At 42.6% G+C, this 21048-nt stretch overlaps 1 protein-coding gene across 5 annotated transcripts in view; it reads right to left on the bottom strand.

Annotated features, from left to right (window-relative positions):
* Positions 1–21048, bottom strand: part of ADAMTSL1 (ADAMTS like 1) — an 878957-nt gene that overhangs the window by 85595 nt on the left and 772314 nt on the right. For all 5 annotated transcript variants that reach the window (XM_044386899.3, XM_044386900.3, XM_057313473.1 and 2 more), the window contains 2 exons: positions 20001–20128; positions 3493–3621 (listed from right to left, as the gene is read on the bottom strand). In XM_044386899.3, coding sequence (XP_044242834.3) covers positions 3493–3621; positions 20001–20128 — 257 coding nt within the window. The remainder of the gene's footprint in view (positions 1–3492; positions 3622–20000; positions 20129–21048) is intronic.

The raw sequence follows: 21048 nt of genomic DNA, 5'->3' as shown, positions 1-21048 counted from the left end.
CTGGGGTGCCCACTGAAGGGTGCACCTTGACATGATGCCCTTGAGAAGCTTCTTTGATGGCTTGGTGCAAGGAAAGGAAAGGATGCAGTAACTGGAATGTCAGCCGCGGCAATTATTCTAAAGAACCACGGACATCTGGAAAGGAGGTCCAGGCTTCCACATTCCTCCATACTGACCGGGGCAGACATTGATAGCTGTTCACAAAACCGGTTTCCTTCTTTTTCCTGGGTGCCCCTCCAGGTCACGCTGCTCAATATCCCTTGTGATGGGGAGGTGACAAGGGGGACTGTGAGAAGTGGTGATATGCGTTGCTTCCAGGTGTGGCCCTTCAAAGCCTTCCCAACCATCCTCCGTGCTTTGTTTTTCCCCTCTTCTGGTTGACAGGTAACCCCTGGGGAGACCTTGGAGGGCATGTGTTTAAAATAATAGAGCCACAAGCATTCCGTGATCTGGACTGTGTGGGGCAGCCAGCTCTTTGGACTCTTAAACAATAATAAACTTCTATTGTGTTTGATCCATGATATAATTGGGGGTCTACTTATTAGCACAGTCTAGCCTACCCTAATGAATATACTGTCTGTCTCTGATTCCTCAACTCTTAATTTCTGCATCACCCGTTCTAACAATTTTATCTCCAAAGTCTTTCAAAAGCTTCCTTTGTTCTTGGAATAAAATCCCAAATTGTACCATAATCTATGAGAGCGTGTAAGATCTAGCCTGTCTGTTCTCCCCACCCACCAGCCATAGGTCATGCTATTTTCTTCTCTGCTGTTTGTACTACAGTCACCCCAGCCATATTTTACTCCTTTAGAGGCAGCCTGCTCTTTCTACCCCAGGCCCTTTGCACATGCTGGTCCCAATGACTGAAACACTCCCACCTCCCCCAACCTTTTATCTCCTCCTAGGTCTTCTGAACTCTTCTCAAGTAGAGAAAAAGTATGGGAGTGATACACTGGATTGGATCACTTTCAAAAACAATGCTCATCATACTCTTTGCTTAATATTTGTTATGTTTAAGGGATGGGAAGAATTTGTGAGGCTGCATCTTACAAGTTGAAAGCATATATGTACAGAAAGTTATTTAATGAGAACTTGCTAACAACTCAAACATAAAAGGACATGAGCTACTGTACATAAATTATGTAATATTCTTAATATGGACTATAAAGTAGCCATTAAAATTGTACCACAAGAGAGCCATAGAAACACTTGTATTAGTAAAGTAAAAATCATTCCTACTGCCATTGAGCATTACAACACTCAGTATTTTGACTGGAGACTCAGCTCAAGGATGATTTCTTTGTCCAGCAAATTCACAGACCGACTGTGTAATCAAAAGCAGGCTCTTGCCCACCACTTTGAATAAATACCTTATTTAAAAAAAGGCATAATGACAAAGACACACAGATTTATTTTAGTCAACCATGATTCACACAAATGATTCTACGCATAAAAATAAAAATAAAGACAGTCGTGTGCAGGCAAAAAGTGGGCACGACAACCTGAGATCTCACAGTAAGGTCACCAAGAGCGAGTCTCTGGATGAAGTCAGGGAGACAGGGCACCAAGTGGCAAGAAAGACTTGGCCAAAGCTGGTTTGAGTGCCGCCGGTTCCCCATGCTAAAGACTTCCTCAGCTGGATTCTGGTTCTCTCGATCTCCGTTAAGCGCCCACTCCCTTGTTGTGGTTCCTCTTGCTCCCCATTCTCTTACTCTCCCCATCTCATCTCTCAAGAAGAGATCCAGCATGGTCCGTTACATCTCCAGTCAGTGTTGTGTCTCTGAGCATGTGTTCACAGTGGTCGCGTGGGGGGATGATGGCTCTGCCCAGAAGGCCCCACTTGCACCATGGGTCCCTGCCTGAAGGCCAGCTCCTTCCTGGGAAGCCCTGTCAGAGGGTTCGTCTGGCTCCTTATCTGGGAGGGCCAGGCCTGAAGGGCTATGACTGAGGAAGGTTTCACTGACAAGGGTGGACACGCAGGCCAAGGGAATCTTTACAAAGAGAAGATAATGTATGATGACAGAGATAGATTTATAGTTCTGATTTCCTGGAGCTACCAGAGTATTTCAGAGAAAACCAGACTGGCTGTTCTTTGGAAACAACATGCTTTAGATTAAGGTCTTCCTCCTACTTATTCTAAACTGGGTTATGTGGCCTATAAATCAGAGGCGGAGGCAAAACCTCCGATGATGGGGTAGAGATTTAAGATTAAAGGAATCCCCAGAGAAGGGGTGCCACTGCCTGTCTGCTCTGTCCACGGAGTATGGCTGGGGAACCCGGCTTTGGGTGTTCCCCAGGAGGGGATAGCTGATGAGGACGGCAATCAGGGGACGGGAGCCGGGCCTGGGCATTTCTTAGTACTGTGGGCATGAAGACCCTTAGGGTAGATGTCACCCACTAGTGGTCCAGAGGAAGGGAGAATCAGCAGCTGGGTTTTGTCTGGCTCTCTGTTGATGTTTTTGGCTTTCTAATGGAAGGTAAATACTTTTATAAAGAGGGTACTACCACCCCCTATTGTCTACTCCTCCTCCACTTCCCTCTGCCTTTCTGTTCCCTATCCACCTGGCCACCTGGAGGGCAATTCCTATATATCAAAACTCCTAATAGCACTGGCTGTTTTTGTTTATGACTCCTACCCACTTCTGATGAAAGTAAGGTCCAGGTTCCTGTTGGTCTTACCTCTGCCACCCCTCTGACGCTCCTCCACCCTTTACCTTTCCATCACCACTGCCCTGAGTTTGGGCCCCCATCAACTCTTCTCTAAACTACGAAGACAGGTTTTGTTTTTTTTAATGATTTTATTTTTAAGTCGTCTCTACACCCAACATGGGGCTTGACCTCACAACCCTGAGATCAAGGGTCACATGCTCTACCCACTGAGCCAGCCAGGTGCCCTGACTACTGTGACAGCTTCTTAGGTTCCAGTATTAGGTCCAGCTCTAGGTCCCAGTACTTCCTATCTTCAATCCATTCTACGTGCCGCTCTTGGCTTACTCTTCTGGAAGTCTGGCTCCTTAACGCTACTTTCTATATCTGCCTTTTTCCAAACTCCTTGGCCAAGCATTTAAGGTCTCCCATAGCACAGTTGCAACCCATCTTACTAAAGTTTAAGCCCCTCCACACCATTTCTCTACTCTGGGCTCCAGCCAGACCAAAGCACACACTGTTCACTTACAGTCTTGGGCTTTCCTACTTCCATGAATTTTTCACACCCATTTATCCACTTGGAACACTCTTCACTTCCATCTTGGCACATGCAGTGTGCAAGGCTGAAATAAGAAACCACCTCCATCCCAGCCAGCATTCATCTTTCCTCCTCTAAACTTCTGTAGCATTGTCCATTTTCAGGGTGACTGAGGTTCTTGCCTTAGCTTTCCTACTGGCCCTTAATCCCTGAGAGTAGAATCTGTATTTATCTTTGTATCCCCCAACCCAGCACAGGGCTCCGTTAATATTTGAACAGATGAATTAATACACGAATGCATTTCTCACCTGCAACTTGGCAGTTAATTGTCACATTCACTCCTTTTACTGTTTTGATGGTGCTTCCCACGTCAACTGTGATTGCAGGGTCCTCCGTGTTGATTACGGTCCCTCTTGATGTCTTCACTAGTGGTTTTCCTGAAGGTGGGAAGGAATGTGAGATTTTACTAGATGATGGCTGTGGGCTTGGGGTGTTCCCTTGAAACATGGGGTGACCCACAATTAACAACTGGTATACCCAGGCCTTTCCCACTAACCATGTGTTCCTTTAAAAAAAATTGTAACTGCACGATACAGAAACCATCCACCCACCCACTCATCCACCATAGAATTGTCAGGAAATGAAACCGATTGAAGAATCTGAGGATGGAGCATAGTATCTAATAAGCTGGGATGATTTGTGCATTTTATCATTACATTTATAAATGACAGATCTCTTATTTTTAAGGGCTTATTTTTTTAAAAGTTTTTATTTTTAATCTCTACACCCAACATGGAACTCAAACTCACAACCCCAAGATCAAGAGTCACATGCTTCACTGACTGAGCCAGCCAGGCACCCCGGCTTATTATTTTTTTTTAAATTAAATTTTGTACTTTGAGATAATTATAGATTCACATGCAGCTGTAAGAAATAACACAGAGCAATCCCATATGTTCTCTACCTAGATTCCCCCAATGGTAACATCGTACAAAGCTACAGTATCATAACAAGGACACTGACATTGATAACGTTAAGCTACAGAACATTTCCATCACTACAGGAGCCCACATACTGCCTCCAACCCTGCCTTTATCTTTTGACAACCATTAATCTCTTCTCCATTTCTATAATTTTGTCATTTCAAGCACATTATAAAAATGGTAATCTTTTTTGATTTTTTTTTCACTCAGAATAATTCTTTGGAGATTCTTTGGGTTCTCTCGTGGTACCATGGTTGTGTGTATCAATAGTTTGTTCTTTTTTTTGCTGAGTAGTGTTCCATGGTGTGGATTTATCACAGTTTCTTTAGCCATTCATTTGTTGAAGGACATCTGGGTTGTTTCCAGATTATATCTATTCAAATAAAGCTGTTACAAACATTTTTGTACAAGTCTTTGTGTGAACATAAGTCTTCATTCATCTGGGATAAGTGCCCAGGAGTGCCACTGCTATGTCATAGGGCAGTTGCATGTTTAATTTTTTTTAAAGATTTTATTTTTATCTATGTGAGAGAGACAGCCAGCGAGAGAGGGAAAACAGCAGGGGAGTGGGAGAGGAAGAAGCAGGCTCCCAGCGGAGGAGCCCGATGTGGGACTCGATCCCAGAACGCCGGGATCACGCCCTGAGCCGAAGGCAGACGCTTAACAACTGCGCTACCCAGGCGCCACTGCATGTTTAATTTTTTAAGAAACTGCTGAATTGTTTTCCAGAGTGGCTTATCATTTTACATTCCCATCAGTAATATGTGAATGATCCATTCTCTCCATCCTTGCCAGCATTGGTGCTGTCCTTGGTTTTAATTTTAGCCATTCTGATAGGTGTGTAGTGACATCTCATTGTGGTTTGAGTTCTCGTTTCCCTAATGGCTACTGATGTTGGATATTTTTTCATGTGCTTATTTGCCATCTTTATATCCTCTTTGGTGAAATGTCTCTTCCTGCCCTTTGAACATTTTCTTTTTTTTTTTTTTAAAGATTTTATTTATTTATTTGACAGAGAGAGAGACAGCCAGCGAGAGAGGGAACACAAGCAGGGGGAGTGGGAGAGGAAGAAGCAGGCTCCCAGTGGAGGAGCCTGATGTGGGGCTCAATCCCAGAATGCTGGGATCACGCCCTGAGCCGAAGGCAGACGCCCAATGACTGAGCCACCCAGGCGCCCCCTTTGAACATTTTCTTTTTTTTTTTTTAATAATGATTTTTTATTATATTATGTTAGTCACCATACAGTACATCCCCGGTTTCCGATGTAAGTCTCGATGATTCATTAGTTGTGTATAACACCCAGTGCACTATTCTAATCGGATTCTTTTTTTTTTTTTTTTTTTCTGTTGAGTTTTGAGAGTTCTTTCTATTCTAGGTATTAGTCCTTTGTCAGATATGTGGCTTGCAAAGTCTTTCTCCCACTTCCGTAGCTTTTCATCTTCTTAAACAGGATCTTTCACAGAACAAAAGTTTTCTTAACTCTAATGAAGTCGCATTTATTGAGTTTTCCTTTCATGGATCATACTTTTGATACTAAGTCAAAACTATTTATCTAGACATAGATCCTGAAGATTTTTTTCCTATTCTTGATAAAAGTTTCATGATTTTACATTTTACATTGACATCTGTGACACATTTTGAGTCAATTTTTGTATAGTTATGAGACTTCAATCAAACTTCATTTTTTTTGCCTATGGATGTATAATAGCCCCACCATCGTTTACCGAACAAGCCATCTTTCTTTCATCGAATTGCTTTTGTACCTTTGTCAGAATAGGTTGGGCATATTTTCATGGATCTGTTTCTGGATTCTGTCTTCTGTTCTACTGTTCTGTGCATCTATTCTTCTACCAATACCACATAGTCTTAATTATTGTAGCTATATAATTAATCTTACAATTGGGTAGGTTGATTGCTTCTACTTTATTCTTCTTTGCTATTCTAGTTTCTTTGCTTTTCTACATAAGGTTTACAATAATCTTATCTACAACCATAAAATCTTGCTGGGATTTTGATAGGAATTAAACCACTATATCAATATGGGGAGAATTGATATTTTTAATTGTGTTGAATCTTCCAATCCACGAACACTGTATGTCTATTTATTTAGATCTCCCTTAATTTCTTTCAGCAGTTTTATGATCCTCAGCATACAAGTATTGTACATATACCTAATTATTTTGATTTTTTTTGAGGGATGGTAAATTATATTTTCAGTTTCAGTGTTCATTGATAGTATATAGATATACAGTTGATTTTTGTATATACTGTGACCTCGTTAAACTTACATGTTCGTTTTAGGACTCTTTGTGGGTGGATTTTTTGGTATTTTCTACGTAGGTGATCATTTCATCTGCAAATAGTTTTATTTCCTCCTTTCTGGTCTGTATGCCTTTCATTTCCTTTTCTTGTATTATTTCACTGGATAGAACTTCCAGCACTGAGTAAGAGTGCTGAAACTGAATAAGAATGCGGAATAAGAGTGGTGAAAGTGGGTTTGGGGTATGATGAGTGATTTTCAATTGAAACCTGGACATTTTCATATTACGTTATGCAAACCTGGATCTTATTTAAGCCTACTGTTTTAGCTGGCGTTCTCAGCAACCACTAAGGTGGGGGAGCAGGGAGGGGCCGCCTTGTTACTCCCTAGTGGAAGTAGAGACCCAGATCCTCCACCTGGCCTCCTCTGTCACTCAATGGGGGGACGGGGGTTCCTGCTGAGCAGGGGTGGGACTTCTGGCTCCCGACTGGATCTCCACTGATCCCACCGTGAGAGGAGCCTTATTGCTGCTGGGTGGTGGTGGAAAGTCCTGACTCTCTAAGAGGCCTTCTGTCACACCACCCCAGGAAAAGGGCATGGAGGGTGCCGTAGAGTGAGGATGGAATTCCAGTTTCCCCATGTGCTTTCCACATTACACCCTGTGGGGATGAAATCCGTCTTCTCTGACAGCATATCCATGGGGGTACTGAAGAACGTCATCTCAATCTGATGAGGTGAAGTCAAGGTTCCCCACGCAGCTTTTGCTGGTGTGGCTGGTGATGGACCATAGTATATTGTTTTGAAGTAGAGCTTCCCAAAAGTTTTCTGTCTTGTTAGGCTAACCCTTTCCTGGTCCGTTGGCTAGAGAGAACAGTAGTTAGTTGAGCCATTGTGTGTGTGTGTGTGTGTGTGTGTGTGTGTTCCCATTGCCTTTCCTGACAGCTGGCTTCTTTAGCTCCAAGTCTGGGAGTTAGGAGGCAAAAAGAAAATCAGTTCCCAAGGTCTCTAGCCAGTCTGCTTTTTCCTTTCCACCATCCACTTTGTTTCATGTATCATCTCTGCAGATTTTAGTCGTATTTAGCAAGAAGAATAGGGAAAAGTGCACCTATGCCATCTTGCCCGAAGTCGAAGTTCTGTGTACATTATATTTTAATAGGCCTTTATTCAGCTGGGGAGAAAAATTCAGCACTTTGTGTACCTGATCACAAAATACGATGAAAAGAATCATTTATTGAACACCTTGGGGGAAATAAGGGTCCACATGAAATCATTTTTATATACCCTATGCTTAATTCTTTGTAAGTCAAATGGATTTAGTTTGGTTTTAACCTTTTTTAGGCAGGACACTCTATGATGGTGTTCAACTCTTCTGTGCCTTCATGAACTACGAAGAAAACCATAATTCAATTCTTTAACCTGTTTTTTTATACTTTGTTTTCTCCCTTATCTACTTATCATTAATTCTTCTTGCCCTGTCACACAGCCTCCTGTGTCCCTTTTTCTTCTGCTCTTCTTATCTTCCCTTTTAACTGTGCTCTAGGTTATTAAACTCATTAAAACTATGTTCGAAGGCAGAAACTGGAGTCATGTGTGAAGATGTGCATAGGCTCTCCATATCTGTGTTGACTGTTTAGGGGTCTTTCCCCTTATTTCACCTATATTCTGTATATTTGAGACGATGTATGAGCCGATGTGAAGATGAGTGACTTTGTACTATGGTTTCTGAGAATAACGCAGGGTGCGAATAGGGAAACGCAGCTGGAATGACAATACATCTTGGCCTATCTACCTTCCCTCCCTACCCGCAGGAAGCTCTCCAGCTCGAACTCTAAATATACCCTAAATCTAAGCCCTGCACCCCCCTCTGTCGCTATGATCTAACGCCGCCACCTCCTCTGGCCGGACTGCTGCAGAGCCTAACTCGTCCCACTTCCACGTGTCTTTCGCTATAGACTCTTCCTGTGTTAGCCGGAGGTATCTTTCTCAAACACGAATCAGATCATGTCACTCCTCAGGTTAGATTATCCAGTGCTTTATCAGTGTGATTAGAACAAAATTTCAAGCTCCCTTTCATGACCAACCAACTATGTCCCCTATGTGTTTAGCTGTCAACCCCTCCTACTTCGATGAGGCCACACTCCCCATCTATCACTGCTCTAGCCACCTGACCTTCTTTCCCTTCCTCCAAAACATCAGCTCATTTACCAGGGCTCTTCCTTTTCCCTGCCACCCTCCAGCCACAGACTTCTGCATGACTGTCTTCTTCAGTCGTTCCTCAGGGGCAAGTAGCACCTCCTAGTGAGACCTTTCCTAACCACTCCATCTAAAGCATGTACCCCTTTATCCCTGGCCAGTCACTATGTATCTCACCAACAACTTGATTTCCTTCATAAGCAAAGAACTATCAGAATTTATAATTTATCCAGGGGCGCCTGGGTGGCACAGTGGTTAAGCGTCTGCCTTCGGTTCAGGGCGTGATCCTGGCGTTATGGGATCGAGCCCCACGTCAGGCTCCTCCGCTATGAGCCTGCTTCTTCCTCTCCCACTCCCCCTGCTTGTGTTCCCTCTCTCGCTGGCTGTCTCTATCCTGTCAAATAAATAAATAAAATCTTAAAAAAAAAAAGAATTTATAATTTATCCCTTTACCACATAGCCTCCATAGAAGCAGGGATCACATCTCTCTTGTTCTCTTTTTCATTCCTACCCCACCAAGTCCTGGCAGATGGTAGGTCCTCAATAAATATCTAGTAAGTGAATATATATGAGCGTGTGGTGTGCCATGCACAGTATCTGAATTTGTTCTTGCTTTTATAACAAGGTAGGTAAAGTATTTCTTTCATGTAATTAAGGAACTTAGGTTCACAGAGGCTTCATGGATTGTCCAAGGCCACAGGACAGCAAGGAATAGGGCTAAACTTGACTCTAGCGTTTGACCTAATGTCCAGTGCTTGTTACAGGGATCTCAAAGCCTTGTCTGTGGACTGGCTGCCTCAGTACTCCCAGGGTACTTATTAGAAACATAATCTGTCCTGCTATACGACAAGTTGCCTCACTGTGTAATAAAAACGACTGTGCCAATGGAGAAAAGTAGGTTAGGGACCAGAGAGTTTCAGACTCACAATTACTAAGTTATTTTTCCTATAGGAATTTTAATAATAAAGGTGGTTTTTATAGCTGCAAGTGTATAGCTATAAAATTCAAATGTCACTGAATTAAATCCAGCCCTTAATTAATTATATTGAGCTTTTGCTCAAAAGTAATGGCCTTTTGTCCAGTCACTGGAGGGGCTGTCATTAGCACAGGCTACTTGTACGTTTCTTATTACCTTTGTGATCCACTGTTAAGACTAATCACAAAGTTACCCAGGTATTTATAATCAACGGAAGTATACAATGAAAATAATGTTTCTTAACCACTCAACCTCTTACATCTATTAGAAGAAGCTTGTATATATTATTGAGTCCCATTCTAGATCTACCACCTGAACCTTAGGTGGTTTAGAACCAGCACACGGGGCCATGACTTTGATTTGGGACACAAAGTTTCTCCCTACCCCAAGAACAAGGCAACCACGAGATGGTTCCAGTGCCTTTTGATTTACTCCATCATGGTTGCCAAGGAGACAGAGTCATCCAGTGTGTCTAACCATCCCATCCCAGCATGCAGAAGCAGAGCCTCCTAGAGGACAGAGTTCAGACTTCTGAACTTTAGTTGCCTGTTCTGGGACGGAAGCTATAATCTCTATTTTCAACAAGCTCATAGGTAATTCGGATACACAGCCAAGTTCGATAATCAACAGATTACACTCCTGGTTTTTCTGTAACCAATTTCTCTGATTCCTGATGAGTTGTGGAGATTTCTTTTGAGAGATCACTACTAGTTCCCTATTTGAAATTTTCAAGTTGGAGCTCTGATTTTAATGGTCAACTAACAACAACAACAATAAAAATACGAGCCTATTTTAGATCACCTTGCTGATCACCTGACAAGTGAATGCTTCTATATGATGCCATGCCTAGGTTTGGGTCTGATCTAGTCACATGAACGAGTCTGACTTTAATGATGGAGATTAATTAAGAAAAAAAGCAGAGATGCAGAGAGAGAGAGTGAAATGAGAAATTATATGTTTGTGCTGAGACAGTGCTAAGAAAGAAAAAGTCATAGCCTGCTGTACTAAAAAAGGCTTTCATAATAGGCAAAACAAAAAAGAAGTACCCTGAGCATGGGCCATGACCGCAGGGCCTCGGCAGCGTGAGCCGTGCCTGGGCTGTCAGGCCTGTGCGCATGCGCTGCCGGCGGCTACTGCCCCCGCAAGTGCGCTCAGCCTGCAGATCCCATGTGTGCGGCTTCCTGATGTGAACGATAGGGTTTCTAGATGACGCTTTCGTTTCATCTATGAATTTGTGTTACAGTCGAGAAAGATCTATACAGAAGGAGATTATGCCTCGTTTTATATGCCCAAGAAAAACAAGGAAATGGGAACAAGCGGCAGGTGTTTTCCATTTATTGGGACTAATATGAGAAATCAAGCCCATCCGAGACAGTCGTACTCAGAAACAGAAGCATTAAGAGAATTGTTTTTGCTCAGTTCAGACCGCATACCCCTTAGCTTTTGGATTATGGTTCCAGTTATAAGTAACATGGAACAGGGGAAATAGTGCCTTATTCGTGATAAGCGAGGGCAGCCCTTGTCCTTACAGCAGAGGTGCTCCCCCCCACCCCCCCAGGCACTCGAGCCACGAAGAGACAGGCACGGACAAATGAGCAGCCCCAGGAGTAAATGCTCAGAAATACATTCCTCTGTAGAGTCTGGGCTCTGGCTCCTGCCTCTTTCCTGCATGTGTAACTCTGGGTAAAATCAAAACCCAATGGGAAAAAATCTGAACATATGTGCCTGAAAAATATCTTTGGCCCGGTATAAAGGTGATTGAGAGAGGAGCCAGAGGAGATGGAAGGTTTGTTTTTTGAGTGCAGCCAAGAACAGAGAGCGTTGTAAGTAACTTTTTCTCAGGGCCCAAGGCCAGGCCTCTGCTAATAGGAACTTTGTTTTTAACGGCATGATGCCTTCCATTCTAGAAGCCACGGCTGACATGGATTTGCTACTAACCAAACTCTTTTTTCTTCCTGGTCACACAGCTAGGTCACTTTCCAGAGTCTTTACAATTAGGTGTGAGCAAGGTACCGAGTTCTAGCAGATGGACTGTAGGAAGAATGCCACTTTTTGACCCAATCTACAAAAACCCTCTTGAGCAATACTTTATTTTAGACTTTATGTGAAAAAGGAATAATCTATCATATTTTAGCCATCACATATTTATGGTTTTGTTATAGTAGTTAGCAAATGCTAATCCGGGCTTAGTGAATATTTGTTGACTGATTAAATGAATCAAATGGCTCTTCCTTCAATTCTAACATGAGTCATAAACATCATTTCGTGGCTATTATTAGCCATCAAAAATGAATCGTACTTCAAAGGCTTGAGATTCTGACTGTGGAGCTGGGGGTATGTGCACGCATGTGCACGCATTCCCAGGCAGGGTGAGACATGTTGAGGATGGCTGGGGTACAGGGCAGTGACAAAAACAGGGACTGCAGGCAGCGGGTTTGGAGACTACCAAATGGCCAGGTTTGAGATTCCGAAGTGTAAACCAGAGACTGGCAGAGACTTCCTAGAGTACCACTCAGGTACGGATTCTGGGTCACATGCATGATGACTGAGCAAATCATTCCTGCTTTGGTTTTCTACTTCTATGGCTGCAGAGCTGAGGAATAAGTACGTTAATGCACGTAAAGCTGTTAGAGCAATTCCATAGCACAGTGTGAGGCTGGAACAAATGTTTGCGATCATCGGCATCAGCTCTGCTAAACTGGAGAGGAAATGTTATGATGGGTGTTGATGAACTAAGAAAACAGACAGAAAGGGAAAATTTAAAGAAAAGAAAGAGGAAAAGGACAGGAAAGAGGAGAAGGATCAAATCTGTCGGTGAGAAGGAACGCAACTGCTTCCGTTTTGAAGAACTATGAAGGTTTCAGAATAATTAGAAGTACTTTAAATACGATGGATTCTCCTGAAACTGCCATCAACATCTGGACAGACACAGAGAGCTTAAACGTCACCCCAGGGCTGGTCTCGGAGACCCCAGAAAGTATCTACTTGCAGAGAAGTTGTGAGACCATATATGCCAGGCTGACTTGCTGGGGACCCCCGCGTCACTGCTCAGGAAACCAGCTGTGATATCCACAGTACCTCTTGAATCTCAATTCAAGAGAAAGGTAAATAAAGCAGTGACACCCACTAATGAAACTATCAGAGTATACAGCAATGAGGTATTATAAATTTCACATACTCTCAACATCTAAAACTAAACAGATTGCATTCGATCCAGACTTCGTCAATGGATAATGCCCTGTGATAAGCGAGAATATCATAACAATGCCGTAAGAAATGCTCGCTTCTGCAATTTATCACAGGCTTCTCACAAGGGCCACTGGAGTTAAATCTGCAAAAACTTCCTGAGGTGAGAATTCCCAGTTGAGGAATTTGAGACTCATGAGTTAAATAAAGTTTAAGGGGCCACGATCAGTGTGATGCCATGAAAGCCCTTATAAAGACCAACAACATTTTCCACATTTGAAATGAGTAATGACGGATACGGATACTGACTATTCCTAGTTACCATCCCATGCTGGCCAGAAACTTCTCAGGATCTGGCTACCTGGCCATTTCAACAAGAGTCGCTTTGTTACAGATAATAGTTATATTGAAATGCATGATTTTTTTTTTTTTCTTAGTCTGGTTCTCCTTCCAAATGCCTTTCACATTTTATAGCTCAGGGATTTTTAACTCCTTCCTGTCCTGCTGGCTTATGTAGGGTCTCCTTCACTTCTACCTCCAGCCTTGAGAGTTGGCATCTGACCTTTCAGTCCACTCTGCTTACCTGGTACCCTTTCTCATCACCAGTCCTCTGGGAACCTTTCCTCTCCCCTGTTATTTTTCCAAGACATCACTGGCAAAAGCTGTACTTCTTCTAGTCTCCCAAAGATAAAGAAAGTAAATTTGTGAACGTTAGAATTTCAGGTAAGGGGAGTTTATCGGTGGTGGGGGAGGACGGCTGTTCTTCATTTGTATGTAAGACATTCATAGAACTCTTAGGTCTTCAAGAGACCCAAGTGTGTATCTATTTAAAACCCCTCTGTTTATAATAAGGACACAGATTTATAGTTCTAAATCTGCTTCTAAATTTTGTAATGAGGCAAATACTTTCCTTACAATCTGACTTATTCCATTATTACAATAAGCTTCCTTTTTTGTAATAGTAAAAAATAAATGTTTCTCTTTCATCCAAATCATTACATGGTTTTAGTTAGTATAATCTAATAAAATAAATTATTACCCTTTGCGTAATATTCTGACTACACTGGGAAATGTGGTGTAATATCTGATCAGAAAATACAGAAAGTGGAAGATTTGACCAGACATGTTTAGCTCCAAAGTAATTTTTTTTTTTACAAGTTTGAATTAGTTGGGCTCAGTTAAAAATGGAGAGATTAAAAGTGTGTGTGTGTGTTTTTTGGTTTGGTATATCTGGAGAAATTAGAAAGTCTATCTACATTAAATTTGCATTTTTCTATGGCAACAGTTCAATGAAAATGAGCTGTGCCCTTCAGTCGGGGTGTGGTAGGCAGAATAATGCCCCACCCCCAACCCAAGATGCCTACATGCTAATCCTTGGAATCAGTGTCTGTGTTATGCTACATGGCAAAAGGAAACCAAAGTTGCTAATCAGCTGACCTTAAAACAGGGAGATTATTCCAGGTTCCTTAGGTGGGCCCAGTCTGTCACACGAGCTCTTAAAATCAGAAGACAGAGACACAGGAAGTTTGTCAGAGAGAAGCAACAAGAGAAGGGCTCAGCCCGCCATTTGTAGCTTTGAAGATGGATGAAGAAGGCCAAATGCCAAGGAATGCAGTAAATTCTAGAATCTGAGAATGGGGGGCGCCTGCGTGGCTCAGTTGTTAAGCGGCTGCCTTTGGTTCAGGACGTGATCCCAGGGTCCTGGGATCGAGCCCTGCATCTGGCTCCCTGCTCTGCTGGGAGCCTGCTTCTTCCTCTCCCACTCCCCCTGCTTGTGTTCGCTCTCTCGCTGGATGTCTCTCTGTCAAAAAAAAAAAAAAAAAAAAAAGAATGGCACGCCCTTCACAGTCAGTAACAAAACAGGGACCAGAGTCCCAGGTCACAAGGAATTAAGTATTGCCAAAACCCAAATGAGCAAAAAAGCATTCTCCCCTAGAGCTTTCAGAAAGGAATGCAGCCTATTGACATCTTGATTTTATCCAGTGAGACTATACCAGACTTTTGACCTACAGAACTGTAAGATTGTGTATTTCTGTTGTTTTAACAAGTTATCACTACACTAATAAGCACAAAAAAGATACTTGACATCATTAATCATTAGAGACATATAAATTAAAATCACAGTGAAATATGACTTCTCATTCATGAGCATGTTATAATAATAAAAAAAAGGATGCTAACGAGCATTGTTGAGGACGTGGAGAAACTGGAACCCTCATACATTGCTGGTGGAAATGTAAAATGGTGCAGCCACTTTGGAACACAGTCATTTCTTAAAAAGTTAAATCCAGTGCGGACTCCTTGACAAGGGACTGCAGACCTAGTACAAAAAGTGATGCCGCAGCCTCTCCTAGAAACGACTAACCCAGGATACGCTGTGTCCCACTACCTGCCCGACCACGCATCCTTCCCTTATTCCCTGGGATAGACGTGAAAGTCGCCTTTTCAGAATTTGAGATGGGCTAGCTGGGATCATTCGTACTTCTTTGTTTCTTTTAGTCTACTGAGGAGCAGAGCAAGTTGGCTGGATTTTCCTGCTATGTTCTTATCCATTTTATTTAAGTTCTATAAAAGCGAGGCCTCTTTAGTAGGCATGCTGTACTTCTGTATATATTGAACAAAACTTAAGGACGTTGATTATACAGTATTATATCAGATAATAAAATCCCTTGATGGCAGCTTGGATTAGTCAATGGCCGTTGCCCTGTTGTTCAGAGCACCATCTGAAATATAGCCAAACTTGTCTACCTTTCCCTCTGATCTAATGCACTGGAGAAAACCTTCCTTTGTTTGTCTTTGCTGCTGGTGACAGGACCCTCTCTGAGTCTAACTGTCTGTGAGGCAAAGTCCTCCTCTGGTTAACAGAACTGCTGGAAAGAAATTTCAGAAATGCCAATCTGAAATGACTTATGTTATAAAAGCCGTACAAAACTGCTTTTATTGCAGCTACTAAATCATGACGGGGCGGGGGTAGAGAAAGAAGAATTTCAAGGACAATGGCCTTTTATTTTTATTTTCCTTTTATTTTATTTTCTCTGATCTCTTTATTAGACACAGTATGTGTCAGCTATTCAACTCATAAAAAAGCAGAAAAGCATGCCAGGAAAGGAGAAATATTTTCTGTCTCTCTCTTCCTGTGAAAACTTCAGATGAGCTCATCTGTATTCTCTCCTTTCAATGAAAGATATGCTCATCCCTCATCTTCTTCTCACTTTCCAGTGATGATGTCAGGCAGGCCTTACAGTATCTCTTTTGTGATCTGATAAAATCAATGACAACCAAAAACGTTTCCCTTATGGCTATGACCTCATCCATGGTCTACACCTGGAAAGGACTCATCTGCATTGGTAAGTAGAGCTAAACTCCACTGATCCAGACTGAAGCAATTTACCAGGAAACTACTGCTTTCCTTCAAGACCCTGCCTTTGCCATTCAGACTGGAAGGTTTCTGAGCAACCTGGCTGAGTGTTGAATCTGACTAGTCGAGATGGCTCTCCCATTTTGTGCCCATCTCTGTATACATTAGAAACTCTCCTTTACCCAGACCTGTCTATACCTGATGTAAAGTCATCAGTACTTCAAACTGTTAGGTATGTGACATTCTGGGGACGTTCTTATACTCCTCCCTACCCCCCATTACCCTCCCATCCATGTTATGCTACTGTCATCTACATTCTGAGCAGTGAAACAGGTACCCAATTAAGTTAGTTTAGGACAGAAAGGAATTTTGTGGCCCTGTGTTTACCTGGCTGTGAGCTTCCCTTCTGAACCAGGGAGGCAGACAGGGAGATGCTGGCTATCTCCATGCTGATACACACTTGCAAAATACCCTCAAATCTCTGAGACTTACAGATAAATCAACACCTAATGGATGGGTTTGGAGAAAAGCAAGAGGATACTAAAGACACTAATTTACAGGCCCAAAGAAGGCAAACCAAGGAAGGGTTTGGCTGTAATAGCATGTCTGAAGCTGAATGGTATTTACATGTTCAAAGAAAAATTGTGTTCAGAGTGGCAATGGACCTGAAATGAATCTGAGAGGCAGAACTGGCAACACAGTCAATCCCGAAGATGGGGCAACTCAATGGAAGAGGTCTGGTTGTGGGCCACGGAGAGTTCATCAGCCCCCTGTGAAATACTCCTTATCACAAGCTGTCTCCCTTGCTCTGAATCCAGGAAGTCCAGCCCTTTCCAGATGGCTAATCCAACTTCTGGGGCTGGCCTGCAGACGCTGAGGGCGAGATGCCCTCCACAGGGCTTGTGAGCTTCCTACTCTCTGAAAAAGTCTCCTCTACTGTAAAAATAACTCGGCTTTTGTTTTATGCGTTATTCTCACAATACTAGCTAACAAATATCAAGTGCCCAATTATAAGCATTTTATATGAATGAATGTATTTAATCTTCACAGGAACCCTCTGAATCAAGTACTATTTTTATCAGCATTTGCAAAGGAAGAAGCCAAGTCAGAGACAGCAAAGAAGTTGCTGGAGGTTATACAGCCAGGAAGTGACAGAGCCAGGATTCCAATGCAGATTAGGAGGCTAGAGAGTCCTCGGGCTTAACTGTCACGCTCTTCCTGCTCTCCTGAGTTACTATGAGTAAGTCTCCCTACTTCTGGCCAACTAAGACACACTGGCAAGACCAGAGTTCATACCTTCCTTACAAAATCATAGGGACACCTGAGTATCTTGAGCCTCAAAAAGATTTTTCCCCCCTTGTAGTCTAACGTCCACACAGAAGTCAAGGCAAAAAGTCTGCAATGATTTTGCAAGTACAGAAGCACGGAGATTACCATGAAGATTAGACTGCATTTGAGCTCAATCAGTTCTTAAGTCCGTACTTGAAAAATTTCAGTGTGAAGACTTATAATGAAAAATACGTGGAAGCCAAGTTGGACTAATGTTTTACACATTTTAGAATTGCTTTCAGGATGTGTTTCATTTTAGGAAAGCTAGAGAAAGAAAATGAAACATTTATTGAGTGTGAACTATGTGCCTGGCATAGGGCTAAGTGCTTTTTTACACGCGCCATCTTGTTTAACGCACAACGATCCCAGAAGATATTATTAATTTCATTTTTATAGATGAGAACGAACACTCAATGAGGTTATAGACTTTGTTCAAGGTAAGCAGTATAATCGGTAAACAAATTTAGAAATGCTTGACACTTACTTTCCCCTTAAATTCAGTGTATATTTGGGTGGTATTTTATACGCCACTACACAGGATCTTGATGCATACATTTGAAGGAAAGTGTAAATCTCTCCATTCTCGGTAGTCCTGCATGCATCTGTTGCCTTCCCTAGTCTGTACACATTATGGAGCACAAAACTCAGGCGTTATTTATTGCTAAATGTCCCACAGTATGTGGCGGAGGGTGTGCTTAGAAGAGTAGCGGGTATACCACAGTTGTAGATGATAATCCCAGGTAAAGACACAAATCCAACCTTAATTTTTATCAGAGATATTAGATTCATCAACAGACTGAACCCACCCCAGCACTGAAGTATAAGGACACAGTCCCCTAGGCCCTAGGGGTGGTGTTTGTGATCTGCTTCATGGGTCAGCCCCTTTCCTCCCATTCCCCAGTGCCTCTTTGGCTGCTCTCTCTTTTCTGGCTTTGAACACTTTGGCAGCCTCCACTAGCTCTTCTTCAAAGAGCTGAAGACAAGTCTGATGTTACAATTGCCTTACTTAATTCCAGACAGGTTTCCATTAATCGTATTAAATTCAGGTGAACAAAGGCTATTTAGTCTGTGATGGAGCTGAACCGTATCTGGATAAATATAAACAAGAGACTTAATCCCGTAAGAGCCATTATTTGCCAGCAACTGGAAGGATGTCAGCAGTGCCCTTGCTAAAGGCAGGTTGGAGTGTGGAAGGCAGAAGAGCTTTTACGAGATTGGTGCTGAGCATCTGGACTCTGTATAAAGAGGGGGGGAATCAAGATTGTAACTGGAATACATTAGGAGGAAAGCAAATGTTCTGCTCACTCAAAAAAAAATAGGCATTAATAATATCAGTCTTTAATCCACCCCAGGGCAATCTTAGCTTGCCTTATTCACGGCTGACTTTCATCTTCCCTGGAAAGCCTCCTGCTAAAGGTCCCTTTCCAGATCAGCCGTAGGTCATGGGGGCAGAAATGCTCTTGCTAAACAGATATGCAAGGGAGTAGCATGTGTGACTAGAGAACAGTGTGACAACATAATCCCAGCATGGACCGATGAGGTCAGTGTGGGGTGATGTTGGCTTTTCTAGCATCTACTGAATCATCTGACGGGAGCAGCAATTGAAAAGAATAAATACAAACACATGCAACGTACCGCCAAAAAGACTGCGGGGCCCAGATCTGAGAAAAAGGATCCTACCTTGGTAGGACCCTTGGGGAAAAGGAAGGAACAATGAGCTGGGAGTCAGGAGGCCTCAGTTCCCTTCTTATCTCCACAACGAGCTGAGTGGTTACTTGACCTCAGGTTACAGGACCCGGCCTCTAAGAAATGAGGGCACTGGTACAATTGATACCTAAGGTCTTTTGCAGTTTCAAAGGCAAGGATTTGTGTCCTACGTTGAGAGGTTTTTGTAAAGTACATGATGACAAGACCACAACCTTGGGAGACACTGTACCCTGCACTGCAGTTTTCTGCAACTGCCATGTGCAGAATGTTTGCCCAGACTTGTGGATAAAGGGAAAGTGCTGGCAGGTGCATTAGAGCAAGAGGTTGAAATAAAACAGAACTGGAGAGAAGAACACTCTTGCTCCAAATCATGACTGCGGAATTCCAGCTACCCGTGAGTCTTGTCTTCTCTGCGACAGGTGTAACAAGGAGAAATGATAGGATCCCAAATGAGTGTTCAAGATCTCGGCTCACAACCCATGTTCCCGAACACGTTACTTATTTGTACACAACTCCTTTGCTCATATTGTTCTCTCTTCCTGGAATATTTCCCCCATCTCTGCTTATCGAAATCCACTCATTCTGACTCTAAAATCTTCCAGATGGAATGAATGTCTTTGTATACTCTCAGGTTATCATTTATACCATGTATTTCATTCTACATCCTATTATACGTCAGCTCCATTTAATTGTAACGACAAGCTATAATCGCTCTGAAGGCAGGGTATGAATCTCATTTATTTATGTGCTCCCGGGCCTGCCCGGCACGTCATAGGCACCCACGGTGTCATTCCGAAACAAACCACACAAGATTTTCATGTTACCTGCTAACGTGACGGCAATGGAGACAGAGTCATATCCCAAGGCATTTGTGGCATTACAAGTGTAGAAACCCACATCAGCTTCCACTGGTGCCAGGATCTGTAAGGAATCATCTGGCTGCAGAAGAATCCTGGAGCAACAGAAAAGAAATGGACACCTGATCAGGTCAGTTGACTCCTTTTTGGCATTTAATACTGGTAAGGCAGGAAGGAACACTGTTTTATTTTTATATCTATCTATCTATCTATCTATCTATCTATCTATCTATCTATCCATCCATCCATCCATCCATCCATCCATCCACCTACCTACCTACCTACCTACCTACCTACCTACCTACCTATCTATTTAAGGTAGGCTCTATGCCCAGCATGGGGCTTCAACTCATGACCCTGAGATTAAGACCTGAGCTGAGATCAAGAGTTGGATGTTTAACTGAGCCACCTACGTGCCCCTGGAACCCTGTTTTAAAACAGACACAAACCAGCCACAGTGACACTCAGGAGCCCAGACTCTCTCGTCATTTTGATTGATGTGATTCTGATAGCAGCCACAAATGAGGTTTTTGATTGCCTATGCAGCTTGTTGATTACTCGATCTAAAAATACCAGTTGGGAGTAGACAGTGTATGTTTGCTGAACACATATAACACCCACATCACGGATGAGAGGGGACGCTAGAATGAACGGTGCAGATGGATTTGGGAAAGGCTTATTAAAGAAAAGGAAAAATCATAAAGGAGTAGAGCTCGGTTGGATGATGGAAAGTAGGCAGGGCTTCCAGACATGGAGAAAAACATCTGGAGTAAAGGATTGGAGGTGCGTGAGAGGAAGCCAAGAATCAAATATTGATGAGACGACCGTGATGCATATGTTTGGAGGAAATTTTATGTCTAACTACTTCTCGGTTCTAGGTAGTCATATGTACATCTATTACCTTCATTAGTCTGTAAACATCATAGGGTATAAAACTCAGATCTGTTTCCATAATACTTAATAAAGGACCCTTTGTAGAGGAGGTGCCCAATAAAATGAAGGCAAAACCTGAGCT

This window comes from Ursus arctos, unplaced genomic scaffold (genome assembly GCF_023065955.2).
Source record: "Ursus arctos isolate Adak ecotype North America unplaced genomic scaffold, UrsArc2.0 scaffold_18, whole genome shotgun sequence".
Taxonomy (NCBI): domain Eukaryota; kingdom Metazoa; phylum Chordata; class Mammalia; order Carnivora; family Ursidae; genus Ursus; species Ursus arctos.
This window is presented reverse-complemented; position numbering and strand designations above follow the sequence as displayed.